The sequence below is a fragment of the Zonotrichia albicollis genome, chromosome 6 (genome assembly GCF_047830755.1).
Source record: "Zonotrichia albicollis isolate bZonAlb1 chromosome 6, bZonAlb1.hap1, whole genome shotgun sequence".
In the NCBI taxonomy this organism is placed as follows: Eukaryota; Metazoa; Chordata; class Aves; order Passeriformes; family Passerellidae; genus Zonotrichia; species Zonotrichia albicollis.
Genome location: NC_133824.1, coordinates 48,908,704 through 48,924,954, shown reverse-complemented (window position 1 = coordinate 48,924,954; position 16,251 = coordinate 48,908,704). Strand labels below are relative to the sequence as shown.

At 51.5% G+C, this 16,251-nt stretch overlaps 2 protein-coding genes across 2 annotated transcripts; both read left to right on the top strand.

The window, feature by feature from the left end:
* The first annotated feature begins 2,645 nt into the window (after window positions 1-2,645).
* Window positions 2,646-7,137, top strand: LOC102061016 (uncharacterized). The gene has a single exon (XM_005496860.3). It carries the CDS (start codon window positions 2,736-2,738, stop codon window positions 3,654-3,656), a length of 921 nt encoding a protein of 306 aa, XP_005496917.2. The 5' UTR covers window positions 2,646-2,735; the 3' UTR covers window positions 3,657-7,137.
* Window positions 7,138-9,549: 2,412 nt separating this feature from the next.
* On the top strand, window positions 9,550-11,826 carry LOC141729264 (mas-related G-protein coupled receptor member A8-like). The gene has a single exon (XM_074542167.1). It carries the CDS (start codon window positions 9,777-9,779, stop codon window positions 10,656-10,658), a length of 882 nt encoding a protein of 293 aa, XP_074398268.1. The 5' UTR covers window positions 9,550-9,776; the 3' UTR covers window positions 10,659-11,826.
* The last annotated feature ends 4,425 nt before the right edge of the window (window positions 11,827-16,251 follow it).

The following is a 16,251-nucleotide window of genomic DNA, read 5'->3' as shown; positions in this document are numbered from 1 at the left end:
GGGCTCAGCATGCCCCACCTCGAGTGCTCTGTGAGTGTCACAGCAGAGATCAGCCCCGAGATGTTTAATTTTCAGTTTTGTGAGCCAGGTGCAATTGTGTCTCTCCTTCAGAAATTCTTCCTCTCCAATGCCTTCAGCTGCTCCCTCAGCAGGCTCAGGTGGTGCAGCAGGAAGGAGAGGAGGAGGCCATGATCCTCAGCACAGCCACCCCCTTCCAGGAGCAGGGTGACACCTGTGTTTGTCACCATGGGCTCCACGGGGCATCACCCCCCTCCCTGGGGCTTCTGTGAGGTCACCAACCCACCACACCCCACACCTTCTCTCCAGCCCCACCACATCCCACACCTTCCCACCACATCTTCCCAGCAGCTCCATCATGTCCCACCCCTCCCACACCAGCCTCCCATCCCACTCCCCATGCAGCCCACCCACCTCCCGTCCTTCCCATCCCTCCCAGCCCCGGGCCTCAGGCTCCAGTCCCTCCCCACGGGCTGCTCACCCCAGCCTGCCCCGGAAGGCTTTGGGGCCGTCTTTCTCTTGGAGATGCCCCTCCCCAGCTCCATCCCTGCTCTCCAGCCCCCCAACCTCCTTTGGACACAAACAAGAGGCACTACAGGGATGGCTCCACTGCTGTTCATTGGCCTGCAGAAGCATGGAATTGCCAGGAGGAGCAGAAACACTGCTGGGGCCCTTGAGTGGGGCAGGAGAGGAGCGGGGCTGTCTGGAGGGGAAGGCAGCCTGGGGGGAATTTCTAGAGGATGTCAGAGGAGGCATGATGCCTTAGGATTTTAGCCTTTCTATTTTTCATGTCCTGTACTGCATTAGTGCATAACTCTAAACTCCATGGAAAGTTTTAGTTAACTGTCTTCACATTTTAGTCAGACAAAACAATCCCTCTAGGCCTGAAATTCAAGGACACTCTACTGCCTGAGGCCCAGAAAAGTATAGACAAAAGTGAGTTGAGGGAGGGCAAACTGTGTCTAAATGACTTCATTACCTGAAGCTGTCATTGGAGGATTAACCCCTGATTTGTAAATGGACCAAAATTATATCTGTCTGAAAAACTCATGACCATTGTCCATTTTGGGTGCAGCCCCTCTTGGAGGCTTTGAGAGCCCAAGGTGAACCTTTTGAAGGCCTTTCATCAATGCCTCCTTTTATTCTCTTCACCTGGTCTGGCCTCTGTTCCAGGGAGCCAGCCCAAGGCATCAGGCAGACAAGGGCTGGAGGGGGCAGGAGGGCTCTGGGTGCCACCAATCCCAAATCTGCCACTGGAGAGCAGCAGAGCCCAACAGGCCACACCTGCAGCCAGGGAGAGGCCAGGGACTGGGAACCCATCGGGATGGCATGGCATGGCATGGCATGGCATGGCATGGCATGGCATGGCATGGCATGGAGCAAGAGTGATATGAAAATCAGACAGAATAAGTTCCAACACCAACTAATTGTTTTAGCGAGTGAAGTATTGGGGAGCAGGACACGCAGAAGGATCTCTCCTTATTTCTGTGTGTGTTGTGAGACTTTAGAACTGTGTCCACTATTACCATACATGGATGTGGAATCCACAAAATCAGAGGCTTTTGGGAAATCTGGAAAAGGCAGGCCTCAGAGACAAAACTGTCATTAGAGCTAAGCAGCAGCAGTGAGATAGGCCAGCAGAAAAATTATTTAAAAAGTAGGAAAGCAAAGACCAATACAACAATAGTCTGTATTAAAGCTTGTCTAGAATATTTCCCTACGCTACAGAAAAGTTTATTTAGCAGCATATAAAGAAGTTTGAAGCTTAATAATAGAGCTCTGTGCATTGTGTTTTAAGGCTTACAAGTAGGTATTGTATTCTAAATAAGAAAGTATTGTTTTAACTAAAGGTACGTGTGCTTATAGTAGTTAGACAGAACTACTGTCAATATGCTTTTGCTTTGTGTGATATGTCAAGAAGCTTATAAACTAAGTTGTAACATTAGGTTCTTAGTCTGCTGCCTGGGATGTGAGCTGGTGGCATCTTCCCATTGTCATAACAATGTAATGAGACTGATGCTGAAAAAGAGAACAGCTCAAGGCACGTTTCACAGCAGTCCCGTCCCGTTTGTGATTTGTACATATACCCCTGGCCAGCGATACATAGACATTAAAAAGTTTTTCTTCTCTAAAGAACACCTTAAACATAAATGTAAATACCAATTTCCTCGAACTAATTTCCAAGCATCCACTTCCTACTGGGAGTCCTATCATGGCCCTGGAGGATCATTCAGAGGCGTCTCTGGTGGTCGCATTCACTGAGTGCTCTGATATTAAAGGTGACCTTGCCCTGAACTTTTCCTTTGGCCATGTGCTCTTGCTTCTTCTTACAGAACTTTTGCCAGAAATAATGTGGACCTCCTTATTTTTGTCTGCGCTGGCTTCAGGCACGTTTATCACACAGGGTCCACACTTTCACATATTTTTATCTATTTGCCCAGTTAGTCTTTAAGCAACTTCAAGAGAGTTGAAAATGTTTATTCTCTCTTCTTTATCAATACCCTGCACACCAGCCCACCCCCCCTCCTCCCTCTCCCACCCCACTATTCCCACTGCCCTCCTCCCCTGCACATCTCACTCCTCCGCACTGAATCCCTCCCACTGCAGGGAGCTGCTGAGGAGCCGCATGGTCCATCCTTGGGTTCTCCAAGCACTGACTGCCCATCCACTCTGACCACAGCCAGGGCCACAACCCACTGCCTGCCCAGCATCCATCCATGGAGGTGAGCACCATGTCCCCACGTCCTGCTTCACCCACTGAAGGAGATGATGGCTGTGTTATCGATGTCACCGATGTGGCCATACACAGTGTGGCACTACTCATCTGCCTCTGTGGGCTGGCTGGGAACGGGGCTCTCATTGGCCTCCTCAGCCTGAAAAGAAAGAATGCTGGCTTCTTTGACCTGGCTGTCATTGACTTCCTCTTCCTCCTCTTTGCAGTCCCCTCTGCCCTCCTCATCCTGATGGAGGACGTTTCCTGCTCTGCTATCGTGCCCTTGATGTACATGAAATTTGTTTTTCAGCTGTCATTGGTCTCCTACTACTGGGTGCTCTTCAGGCTGATGAGCAGCATCCCTGTGTGGTATATGCACAACGTGTGCAAGCTCTGCTGCCACTGTGACCTTCCTCTGCGCCTGATGTGGGTGGTGGACACTATCCCATACTGGGCCATCTTGGCTCTCTTCACTGTCACTCCCACAGTGACATTCTTTTGCCCATCCCACGAGCAGGAGCACTGCCAGGCAGCTCTCATCTCCATGTACACCCTCATCCTGCTCCTCTTTGCTGCACCCGTGGTCATTTCTGGCACAATCTATTTCATTAATTCCAAGCGAGGCTCCCAACAGCAGCAACCCAAGAGGCGCGACATCATTATCGTCATCACTGTGCTGCTCACTCTCATCATCAGCCTCTGCAACTTCCTGCAGCAGCTTGGTTACATCACTGTGTCCTCACAGGTTGTTTTCCTGCTCACCTGCATCCACAACAGCATCAAACCCTTCATCTATTTCTTGGCAGGGAGGTGCTGGAGGCCCTTCTCCATAAAGTCCCTGGGGCTCTCCCTCCAGAGGGTCTTTGAGGAGGCAGAAGAAAACACTGCCCACAGCAATGATCCTACAATGGACACAGTGGTCTGAGCCTGTTGATCCCTTCCACAGCTCTCCTGAAGGACCCCAGGTGGCCCCAAGGAGGCTGAGGGTTTCCTTGAGACTCCTGATGAATAAATATCCACTGGATCACCCTCCCTGTGGTGGTGTATTCCTGCAGGAGAAGGGAGCAGGAGCATTGCCTTGGATGATTTTTTGGGATCCTCTGCAGGGAGCACATTGCAGCATGGCTTTCCTCCTCCCTCCTGGATCCACATGGCTCCAAGCAGTGCAGCTGGGCTCAGTGATGTTCCACAGCTCTATTCCCCATGGAATGACCCTCATGGTCTCAGCCCCAGAAAATGATCTCCATCTCCTTTGGCTCAGCAGATGAGTTCTCATGGTGTTTCCAGGGAGCTCTTGCCTGCAAAGAATGGGACACCTTAATCCCTGGGGACACACCCAGCATGGAGTGGCAGTGATTTCCCAAATCCCTGCAGGGCTGGTGCCTCTGGATGGCAGGAGAGGGGTTGGGATCACAGGGAGCATCCTTCCCCTTCTGTCCAGCAGAGCCGGCCCTGCATTCCCAGCTGATGGGAAGGGACATCAGGTAGGGCTGCAGAGCTGGGGAGGGACAGCAACATTCCCTTATCCTTTCAGTGGGAATTTGTCACATTCTTCAATTCCAGAATTGAATCCTTCTGAGGAAAGTGCAGGGTCGATGGTGAACTCCACTGAACTCCTGTGCCTGTATCCAGAAGGTACATGGAATATGGAAATTTCCATCACCAGATGCTTGGACCATTGAATTGCACAGAGATTATGGGGTTGTGCTGCTCTTCTGCAGAATGGGGCCATCCATCCTCTGGTTCCCCAGCATCAGTGTCCAGGGAAGCCCTTGAGCACCTCCATCCTGAACCTGGCCACCCTCAGGAGGAGCTGCACAGCCACTCTGCACAGCAGCTCCAGCCACAGTCCAGCCTCTCCTGATCTTTGTCATTCTGTAACTACCCCTCAATCAAATTTGGATTCATGGTTTTTGTTTGATTCCACTGTGGTAGTCCCAGCCTCTGAATCTGTTGAATAAACAACATCCAGGCTTCACTGCAGGACCTGTCCCTGTTGAACAGTGTCCAAAATGGCTCATTTCCTTCTTTTATGCCATTCTAAAGCCTCTGGCTGGTCTGGGAGCAGGACAGGTTCCTGTCTCATATCAGAGCCATTCCTAAGGCACGTGCCTGCAATGCTTGGGATGATGTTGGCAGTGCCAAGAGCTCCTGATTCCTCCTGGGAGAGACCTGGGCAGCAGCCACATCTCTTGCTCAGGGGGAAGTTGTCCCTCCTTTTCCCACTGCCTTAAATCCAGGGGAAAGCAATGTGCCACTGCTTCTGGAAAGGGAACTGAGAGTGAAAGCAGTGGGTGGAGTAAGACTTTGGAGACACACACGAGAGACAGAGATTTTGACATCTGAAAGGGTTTTTCTCTCCCATCTCCTATTTTCCTGCCATTTGGAAAGCAGAAACTTTCCACAGTGGAACCTCTCATCTAGGAAATGACATTTCAGCCAGGACGTTTCTCCCAAGGCAAGTGGAGAAGGATCAGGATCCTCCAATATACTTTTTCTGCTTTCCAGCACCTTCCTTGTCTCCAGTGTCACCCAGAACACTCCCCACCTGAGCTTCTATTCAAAAGAGCAACGATTACAAACCAAAAGTTTTCCTGGGTCTCCTTACCCATGGCAGAAGGAGAGATGGAATGAGATGATAGCTAAGGTTCCTTCCAAGACAAACAATTCCATGAGGATTCCTCGGGTCATCCAGTAACCACATCAGCCTGGAGTTCCCCTGCTGCACACAGCACCAGCCTGACAGAGCTCAAGGAGCATTTGGACAATGCTCTCAGGCACAGGCTGGGATTGCTGGGATGTCCTCAGCAGGGCCAGGAGCTGAATTCAATGATCCTTGTAGGTCCCTTCCAACTCTGGATATTTTATGGTTCTATTTTATGATGCCTCTCTTTCATGATGATTCTACTTGATGCTGATTCCGCTGTGTTGTCCCTGTTCCCTGGCTATGGCACTAAAGCCTCAAAAGCCCTCTGCAAGGCAACACTACCAGAGGGGTGAATTCCTTTGTACAGCTCCCAGCCAGGAAGTCAATCAGAGGGTGGGCACTGCAGTTGGCCAAGGAGCCAGAGCACAGCCCCATTCCCACCATCCCACACAAGCACAGCAGCAGCAGCAGCAGCGGGACAGGCACTTTGCTCCGCTGCCTGCTGTCACACTGGCTCCAGTTGTCGTGGCTCTCCTCATTCCAGCTCCCCTGGGATGCCTTCCCACCGGGCTGGCTCCAGCAGGCAGGGCTGGCTCCCTCCGTGCCAGGGGACAAAGTGCTCATGGTGACACCTCTGCTGCTTCTCCTGCCCTCACACAGCTGCAGGGGTGACAGACACACCACAGCAACGCTGCTGTCCCTCAAACGTGGCTTTTCCCATCTTTTCCCACCCACAGCTTCCATATAGAGCAGCACAGGGAGGGGTGAGGGACAGGAGAGATGGCAAGGAGGATGTGGGAGCCTGGTCCTGTGTGCCTGGCACAAAAGCCAGGGAGATACCTCCTTCCTGGCTGTGGACAGAACACAGCTGGAGCAGGACAACAACTGGAGAAAGAGAGGATTGCCCATGGAGATATCTGAGAGCAAATGGCTTTGGGATGGATCTGAGCTGGACTCTCAGGTGTCAGTTGATATCACTGAGCTGCTGGATTCCTTCAGCAGGACACTCCTTTCAATATTCCCTCCCTTTTCCCACAATATTTATGGCTTTTAATTCCCTACAGACCTCAGTTCTGCCCCCAAAATCAATAACCAGGTTCCACCCAATGAGGGGGCCCTGATCAAGGTGGAAGAGAAGAGTCTGACCTGATTTCCTCTGGCAGCCGGGAGAACTTGCCCGCAGTGCACTGCCCTCAGCTGCCAGGCTCCAGCTGCTGTCCCTGGGCCGGGATCTGCAGGAGGTTCCCTGGAATGGTCCCTTGGGAAAGGGGAGCGCAGCCCGCGGGCTGAGCCCGAGCAGCGTCCGGCGCGGGCTCTGTCCCAGCTCCTGCCACAGCCCCTGCTCTCCGTGCTGCCTCGTGTTCTCCAGGGCTCTCACACACAGGCAGCTGCCTCAGAGCCTGCCACGGGCTCAGGGTTCTGCTCCTCAGCTGCTCTTCACTCTGCCCGGGAAATGAGCAACGGGAGAGAGCCTCAGCAACCACACCTGTGCCCAAAGCACTTGGGCTCCATCTCAGCTGCATCTTTCACTTTAAAGTAACTCCAATCCCCAGATCTTGTCTTTTGAACTGCCTGAACTTGTCCCCTCTCATTCCTAAGGTGGATCCTTATGACCCTGAACTACAAATGTGCTATTAAACTTATATTTCTGTTTCAAATATGGTTTCCCCACTTGTATACCACAATTTCAGTGGCACCGGACCTTCATCATTCAGTTTCCAAGAAGATTCATGCAATAATAAATTCTGTGTGTGAACTGAACCACAAGCACACAGCAGAGGGATGATTTAGGATTTCTGCATTGGCATTTGTTCTGAGAAGAGGCAAATCCATGCTGCTCGCTTGGCTTTAAACCTTAGAAAATTGCAGGTTTCATCTGAGTCATCCTCTACACTGCCTTGGCACTCAGACAGCAGCCTACAGTGAATTCCAAGCAAGTCCTAGAAAGCTGAGGTGAGATGATTCCTACCCAGGCTGACATGTGCCTCAGGGATCTGGGATGCTCCTCCTGGAAACTGCTTGCCCTGGGACCCGAACTGTCACCTCTCTTACTGCTGACACTGTGTATTGGGAAAATAGTTAAGCAAGAATTGGAAAAGTACAGGACCGTGGCTAATTTGGGTGTCTACACCTGAAAAAGCACTGTGGCCTTGTAGCATGACTGTGTTATGATAACATGTAGACAGAGAGATGTGAGAAAAGGGAATGTAAGCCTGAAAGAATGAGGAAGAATTGATGCTATAGCATAATCACGAAGTCAATTAGCTTGAAGAATATTCATGAGCTTATTACTTTTTGTGTATAAAAGTTTGATGCTCTCTTCAATAAATGAAGCTTGCTGAACACTCATATTGAGGATCTCGAGCCTTCCCTGCACCGAGAGAAATAGCCAGCTGCGAAAACTGTGGTTGTGTCCCCAGCTGTGGAATCTCACATCCCCTCACCAGCCCAATCCTTTCAAGTGTTTTGCAGAGAAAAGAAGAAACCTCACAACTTTATAAAAGTTGTAAAGCTCGGTATGTTTATTTACGGGACCGGACGCACACGGAGAAAATTCTCCTCAAAAGGCATGCGTACCCCTGAAAATTTCAGACCTCCTTTTATTCCCCCTCCAAATTCATATGCATACAGTTTCACAATAAGTTCATACATATTCATCCCGCATGACATTTAGCACCAGTTCTTCTTTATCAAAGGAATTTCTAGGTCGGGGCAAATTGACCTCATGGTCTTTTCTGTTTTTCTTTCTCTGTCTCCTTGCTGTCTCGGCATGCGAGTTTTTCCTTCAGCTTTGGCCTCACAGACTTTTCACTGTTGTTAGACACTTACCTAATTCAGGATGGATCCCTACTCTGTCTCACAAGGGCAAACACTTCATGATCCAGGAGCTGATGGGACTCCCAAAGAGTCGGAGATGGACTTTGGACATGGACATGGAGTGACAGGAAAAGGGGGAATGGCTTCCCACTTAAAGAGGGTGGGATCAGATCGGATACTGGGGAGAAATCCTTCCCTGTGAGGGTGCTGAGGCCCTGCCATACATTGCCCAGAGAGGCTGCGGCTGTCCTTGGATCCCTGGAAGTGTCCAAGGCCAGACTGACAAGGGTTTGGATCAACCTGGCATAGTGGAAGGTGTCCCTGCTGGCAAAGAGACAGACTGGGATCAGACAGCCACAAAAACAACCCCAAGTGTTCCCAGGACTGAGGAGGAGCAGGAGCAGCTCAGGTGAAGGGCTGGCAGGGAGTTCACAGCACCATGGACCGTGATAGCTTTCACTGCATCATCAAGGGGATTGGCAGTAATCAGGGTGGGCTCCAATTGCTGATAGCCTGGCTGCAAGCAACTGAGTGCTGTCCTTCCCTTGGGCTCTTCCAGCCAGCACTGGAATGACAGGAAAGGGAGTCCATTGCTCAGGGGTGATCCCATGAGCCCAGGGGAGGCTTTGGCAGTGGTTCTGGAACTCTTCCCAGAATGGGAGCTGTTTCTGACAAGCAGCCAGGTACTTCAACAGCACTGCCAGCACAGACAGCAGCATTCCAGTGCCACCAGCACCACCAGCATCTCTCTGCTGCTGGAGGGACAATGACCCCTCTGGGAAGAGAAATGAGGAATGGTTGAAACCTGTCATAAGAGGGAAGGAAGTTGGAGAAAGAAACATTCTGCAGGGAAGGAATGTTTCTCATCAGGAGAAAATTAAGAGATATTTGCAAAATATTTCAATTGTAGCTTTAGACAAAACCACTTCCTCTCTGCTGTAAAAACCCCAAGATAAAGCTCTCTGAGGATGTGAAATTCTGACATAGCAAAAGTTGCAATTTCCCACTCACCTGGGACTGCACCAAGCCCTGGAGAGCAACACCAGGACAGGGCACAGAGAGGAACAGACGTAGGAAGATCCTGGGCTGCCTTCACCTGGGCACTTTCTCCTTCATGTCCCTGACCTGGCAGGAGCCACTTTAGGACATGGATCCCAAAGGAGCAAGAGGGACCAGGAAGTGCCGCTGATCTGCACAGAGCCCTTTGCCTGCTGCTGCCCCACAGGGAACAGGTCAGTGGAATGTTTGCCTTCCTCCCTACCCCACCTTCCTCTCCTGCAGCAGCTGCTCTTTTCCTGCCACCCTCTCCTGGTGACCCCAGTGCCCTCCACAGCTCCCCCTCCTCTGCCCTATGCTTTGCTTGCACATTCCCTGCAGAACAGCCCAACACTCCCTCTCCCACCCCACAATTTCTTCTGCCTTCCTCCCCTGCACATCTCATTCCTCCCTACTGAATCCTTCCCACTGCAGGGAGCTGCTGAGGAGCCGCATGGTCCATCCCTGGATTCTCCAAGCACTGACTGCCCATCCACTCTGACCACAGCCAGGGGCCACATTCCACTGCCTGCCCAGCGTCCATCCATGGAGGTGAGCACCGTGTCCCCATCTCCTGCCTCACCCACTGAAGGAGATGATCTGTGTGAGACAGATGTCACAGATGTGGCCATACACAGTGTGACACTGCTCGTCTGCCTCTGTGGGTTGGCTGGGATAGGGGCTGTGTTCTGGCTCCTTGGCTCCGGCACTTCATCCAGGAACAGAACCATCCTTTACATCCTCGTACTGACTCATCTGGACTTCTTCTTCCTCCTCATTCTGTTGCCCGCCACTCTGCTTTTCCTGGTGGAGGACGTGTCCTGTTCTAACATCATGCCCATGTCATATATAAGGTTCCTTTCCTGGACGTCACTGTTTTCTTGTAGCTTGTGGCTGTGCACACTGACATTCATCAGCATCAAGAGGTGCCGGTCCATCCACTGCCCGCTCTGGCTCTGTTGCCACCATCCCGAGCAGCTGTTGAAGGTTATGCTTGCCCTGCTCAGGGCCTTCTTCGTCACTCTCATCATTGTCTTTACCATGATGCTTTCCCTGTGCATGTTTGAGCCACCTGATTTTTGCAGGGTGTCTCTCAGCTCCATACACACTTTTAACCTCTTCCTCGGTGCTCCCTTCATACTTATTTCCAGCACAATCCTCTTCACTCATTTCAAGCCTGGCTCCCAGCAGCAGCAACCCAAGAAGCTGGACATTGTTATCTGCCTCATTGTGCTCTTCACTCTGCCCCTCATCCTCTGCATTTTCCTGCAGGAGCTCAGCTACAACGTTGTGCCCTCCAAGTTTTATTTCCTGCTCACCTGCATCCACAGCAGCATCAAACCCTTCATCTACATCCTGGTGGGAAGGCACTGGAGGCCCTGCTCCGTGTGGTCTCTACGCCTCTCCCTCCAGAGGGTCTTTGACTAGCCAGAAGAAAACACGGTCCACAGCCATGATGCCACTATGGACACGAAGGTCTGAGCCTGTTGATCCCTTCCACTACACTGCTGAAGGATCTCAGGACAGTGGCTGAGAGATTGCTTGAGTCTCCTGATCAATAAATACCCACACAGGATCACCCTCCCTGTGCTGCTGCATCCCCAGCCCCTTTCCAGGCCGCTCTGGGCTCTGATCTGTGCTTGGGAGGCCTCAGCCTTGAGGAGCAGCCCCCGGGCTCAGCTCCTGTGGCACTGATCAGAAACACCCTCTGCTCCCAGCAACTGCTGCTGTCCAACCACCTCCTGGGCTTTTATCAACAGCCTTGGAAATGACTGTACTGCCCTGGATGCCACAGCATCCCTGCTCTGCCACTGTCCCAGGAAGCTGCCGGCCCCAAGTGTGGCCAGGCTGAGCCATTGCTGTGAGTGGCGCCCATGCCTTGGGGCCCTGTGAGCAGCGGCCCCAAAGGAGAGCCTTGGAGCTCTGCTGGGCCCAGCAGCGCTGAGCAGAAGCTCCCTGGCACTGGGGCCTCTCCCAGCTGGGATCTCTCCCGGCTGCTGCCCTGGGCTGATCCCCGAACGCCGACGGCTCCTGGGCCCATCACCCCAGGGCTCCAGGCCCAGCCCTTGGCCCAGGGAGGAGATGCAAAGGGATCCGCAGGGAGCATTTCACTGCCTGCCAGGGCAATTGCTCACAGGCACCTTGCACTCACTCTGCCTGGCTGCCTGGCTGTGTGCACACACGTCTGCATCTGCTGGGGCAAATGTGGCAGAAAAGCTGCTCTCTCAGCTGTGTTAGTACCTGAGACATCTCACTGGGGCAGGTCTGGAAGCAAGGTTAAGGCATGAGATACCATTCCAGCTAAACGCTGTAAAGTGTTTTTTCTTTGCTAATTGTTCTTTTTTTCAAGGTACAAAAGCAGGAATGGCTGGGAGCAGGAGAGACACTGCTCATGGTCCTAGATGGAGTGGGAGTGTTGGGGAAAATCCCGTCCCAGCGCAGGCCTAGAGATTGTCAGAGGGGTCCAGAAGGGTCAGAGAGTTCTCAAGGGTCTGGAGGACGTCAGGAAGGGTCTGGAGGCTGCTGATCCTAAATGTCCTGACTGGAGGGCAGCAGAGCCCAATGGACAGTGCTTCAAGGCGGGGAGCAGCAATGGGATGGGATGGGATGGGATGGGATGGGATGGGATGGGATGGGATGGGATGGGATGGGATGGGATGGGATGGGATGGGATGGGATGCGATGGGATGCGATGGGATGGGATGCGATGGGATGCGATGGGATAGGGAGTGGGGTGGAGATGGGAACTGGGAGTGATACCAAAATCACCCGGAATACACTGTCAAACACAATTGGAAGCATTAGGAATCAAGAATTCTTTACCTCCAAAGGACACACAGTACATTGTCTGTTTGGAAGAATGAAAGTTTGGCAAAAAAGTCTCACATATATGTATGCTTAGCAGAAAGATTTTTGAATGTAGAATCTGATGAAGGAATAGAGATGGAAGCAAGTTTTGATATAGAATAAAAGAATTGCTGAGCCAATCTTGCTGGTTAACCAAGGAGGCAAAGGGTAAGTTAGTAAGAGGCGGGTTTTATGACTTAGAGCAAAGAATAAACTCACCTCAAACAAGAAGATATTTTTACACACCAGAAAGAGAGCACAGGCAAACAAGCCTGCTGATGTTGCAAGTAGAAAAAAGGTCTCCAAATTTTCGAATGCAAGAAAACTGATTAACAACTTCTAGCTTAAACTGTAATGTACTAACTTTTAGTGATTGGAGAATAGGAACATGAATATGGTAATTATATAGTTAGGATAGGCTAGAGATAAAAGTTAAGGTATAGATTGGTTCTACTGTATTAAGATGCTCAGCAAAGAAAAGTATGTAATGCAATGTAACCTAAAGCAAAGGGTCTCCAGGCCTGTCTGCAGCTGGAGCTGACAGCTGTGGGCACAGGCTCTGTCACGCATGATGCTGGACTGCTGTAACTCTTGGATGTAATAAACTGCATGTTGAAGACCCACCTGGAGTCCTGCATCTCTCATTATGGCTCTTACACATCTCTCCATATTTCTGTTTGGGGTGAGACTTCACAACAGGGGTTGTACCCATCATAACCACACACAGACATCAAAGTGTCTTTTTTATCTAAAACATAAACATCACCTTCCTAGGACTCATTCCCAAGCATCCACATTCTTTTCCAAGTCCCTTCCTGATCCCGGAGGATCATTCAGAGCAGTCTCTGGTTGTCACATTCAATGAGTGCTGTGATGTTAAAGGTGACCTTGCCTTGAACTTTTCCTTTGGCCACATGCTCTTGCTGCTTGTTACAGAACTTGCCCCAAAACCACGGCAGCCCTCCAAATCTGTTTCTGCACTGGCTCCAGCCACGATTACCATCCTGTGTGATCCTGAGGAGCACATTGGAGCTGGGCTTTCCTCCTCTCTCCTAGGTCCTAGACCCCTATGGCCCGAAGGAACAGGGGGCTGATGGGGTCCCTGGTTGAGCAGGGTAGCAGTGTGGCAGTCAGGGGAAAAAGTCAGCCCTAGGTGAGTTCTGGGGTGTCAGAGGGGGCTGGAGGGGTCAGGGGAGGGTCAGAGGGGGCTGGAGGGGGTCTGGATGCTGGCAAAGCCAGAGGAGAGCAGAGCCTGACAGGCCATGCTCAGAGTGGGGGAGCGGCTCCATCTGGGAAAGCTGTGGGACGTGATAGGATGGGGTGAGGATGGAGAGCGGGGTGGGAATGGGGTGCAGAGATTAGGATAGGATAGGATAGGATAGGATAGGATAGGATAGGATAGGATAGGACAGGACAGGACAGGATAGGATAGGATAGGGAGCAGCTCACCTCTGCTTCCTTGGGCCCAGGGGAGGCTTTGGCAATGATCCCAGAGCTCCTCCCAGAACTGGAGTTACTTCTGAGAAGCAGCCAGCTGACTCATCAGAACATCCAGCACTGCCAGCATTCCAGTGCCACCAGCACCACCAGCATACCTCTTCTGCTGGAGGGACAGTGACCTTTGTCAGAGAAGGGAAGCAAGGAATGGTAGAAGGCTGTCAGGAGAGGGAAGGCAGTCACAGAATGGGACACTCTGCAGGGAAGGAATGTTTCCCATCAGGAGGGAATGATAAACCATTTGGAAAATATTTCATATGGAGCTTTGACGAAAGTCATTTCCTCTGTAGCAAAAAGCCATGATAAATAAGTGTGAGGAAGGGAAATTCTTACATAGCCAAAGATGCAATTTCTGACTTTCCCATGACTCCACCGAGCCTTGGGGAGCAATGCCAGGACAAGACACACAGAGAGGAGTCAGCAGGATGGGAATGGGGATCTCCTGGTGATCTGGGCACTTTCTCCTTCATGTCCCTGACCTGGCAGGAGCCGCTTTAGGACATGGATCCCAAAGGAGCAAGAGGGACCAGGAAGCGCTGCTGATCTGCACAGACCCCTTTGCCTGCTGCTGCCCCACAGGGAACAGGTGAGTGGAATGTTTGCCTTCCTCCCTACCCCACCATCCTCTCCTGCAGCAGCTGCTCTATTCCTGACACCCTCTCCTGGTGACCACAGTTCCCTCCCCAGCTCCCCCCTCCTCTGTCCAGCACTTCCCTTCTGTGTCTTCTGAACTCCCAAGCCTCCTACCTTTGTCTCCCAGAAGTTTCCACTGCCCTCCTCCCCTGCATATCCCATCCCTCCCCACTGAATCCTTCCCACTGCAGGGAGCTGCTGAGAAGCCACATGGTCCATCCCTGGATTCTCCAAGCACTCACTGTCCAGCCACTCTGACCACAGCCAGGGGCCACATCCCACTGCCTGCCCAGTGTCCCTCCATGGAGGTGAGCACCGTGTCCCCATCTCCTGCTTCACCCACTGAAGGAGATGATCTGGGTGAGATAGAGGTCACCAGTGTGGCCATACACAGTGGGACACTGCTCATCTGAGGAGCCAGAGCACAGCCCCGTTCCCATCCTGAAAACCCATAACTCTGGCATCCTCACACTGGCTGTTGCCAACTTACTCTTCCTTCTCACTGTCCCCTCCGCCCTCCTCTTCCTACTGGAGGACGTGTCCTGCTCTCCTGTCATGCCCCTGCTGTACCTGCATTTCCCTTTCAGCTCTCAGTGGTCTCCTACTGCTGGGGGCTGTTCTGGCTCTGGCCTGCTGGCACTGTTCTCTACATGTACAAGATCTTCCAGCGCTGCCGCTGGGACCTTTCCGAGCGAATGTGGCTGGTGGTGGGAAGTGTCCAGTCCTGGGCCTTCTTTGCTCTCTTCACTGTCATTCCCTCCGTGATATTCCTGTGCCACTCACAAGAGCAGGAGCACTGCAGGGCAGCTCTCATCTCCATGTACACCATCATCCTGCTCCTCTTGGCTGCTCCTGTGGCCATTTCTGGCACAATTGATTTCATTCAGGCCAAGTGGGGCTCCCAGCAGCAGCAGCCCAAGAGGTGTGACATGGTTCTCCACCTCACTGCACTGTCAACTCTCCTCCTCAGCTTCTGCCATTTCCTGCAGAAGGTCGGGTACATTGCTGTGCCCTCCCAGGCTGTTTTCCTGCTCACTTGTACCAAGAGCAGCATCAAAATCCCCCTTCATCTACTTCTTGGTAGGAAGGTGCTGTCCATACGCCTCTCCCACCAGAAGGTCTTCAATGAGTAGAAATAGAAATGTTCCCGCAGAAATTATGCTTCCAGGGACATGGGAGAGTCAGCCTGTTGATCCCACAAAAAATGACCACTCACTTAGCAAAATTTTAAAGGTTTTTTAAACCTTAACAAATATTACAACAAAGGGAGTAAATTAGGAAAAATAACAGCACTGGGAGCCCCTCCTGTGGCTGCCTTGCATATGGCTCACCCACAAAATGGCTGTTCTGTCTTTTATACTCCTGATGGTTCTATCAGCCAACTCTGGCCCCTCTAAAATTCCATCAGTCGCCTCTTCTTTGGCATTTATTGGTGAAGACTACTTTCTTGTAACTTGATTGGAAGGTCAGGTGTTGTGCCCCCTTAGAAACAAGTCTTTCCATTCCCAATTGCCCCATTGTCTTGGTTTGAAAAGACAGGTGTCTGCTAAGGAAGGCAGCAGCCTCCCCTGAAATGGAAAATATAAACCCTCTCCCTCTGAATTGTTACAATTTTGAAATTAAGGGGGCTCTCAGGCAAAGATATGGGACCAGGAATAACAGTTCCTTAATAGGGAAGAAAATTTTAAAAACCAAAAAATAAACAATGCAGAAATACAAAACAACAGTGACAGAGTCAGAACACGACCTGCCACCCTGTGGGTCAGGGTGTTTGTAGCAGTCCCATTAAAGGGTGGCTGCAGCCCTCCTGCAGTGCCAGCTGTGGTTCTGTTGGAGCAGGGATCCTGGAGAAGGATGGAGTTTCCCTCTGAAGGTCCAGTGGTAGTGTAGATGGGCCTGGTCTTCCTCTGAAGATCCAGTGAAGAAAGCTGCTCCTCTGGGAATCCAGTGGGAAAAGGCTGGCTGTGGTCTTCCAGATCTCATATTATATCCATGGGGGAATTCTTGGCTCCTCCCTCTGGGCAGAGCTTCTCACAATGGGATG

Coding starts and splice junctions, on each gene's coding strand:
- LOC141729264 (XM_074542167.1), top strand. CDS start 9,777: ATGGAGGTGAGCACCGTGTCCCCATCTCCTGCCTCACCCACTGAAGGA.
- LOC102061016 (XM_005496860.3), top strand. CDS start 2,736: ATGGAGGTGAGCACCATGTCCCCACGTCCTGCTTCACCCACTGAAGGA.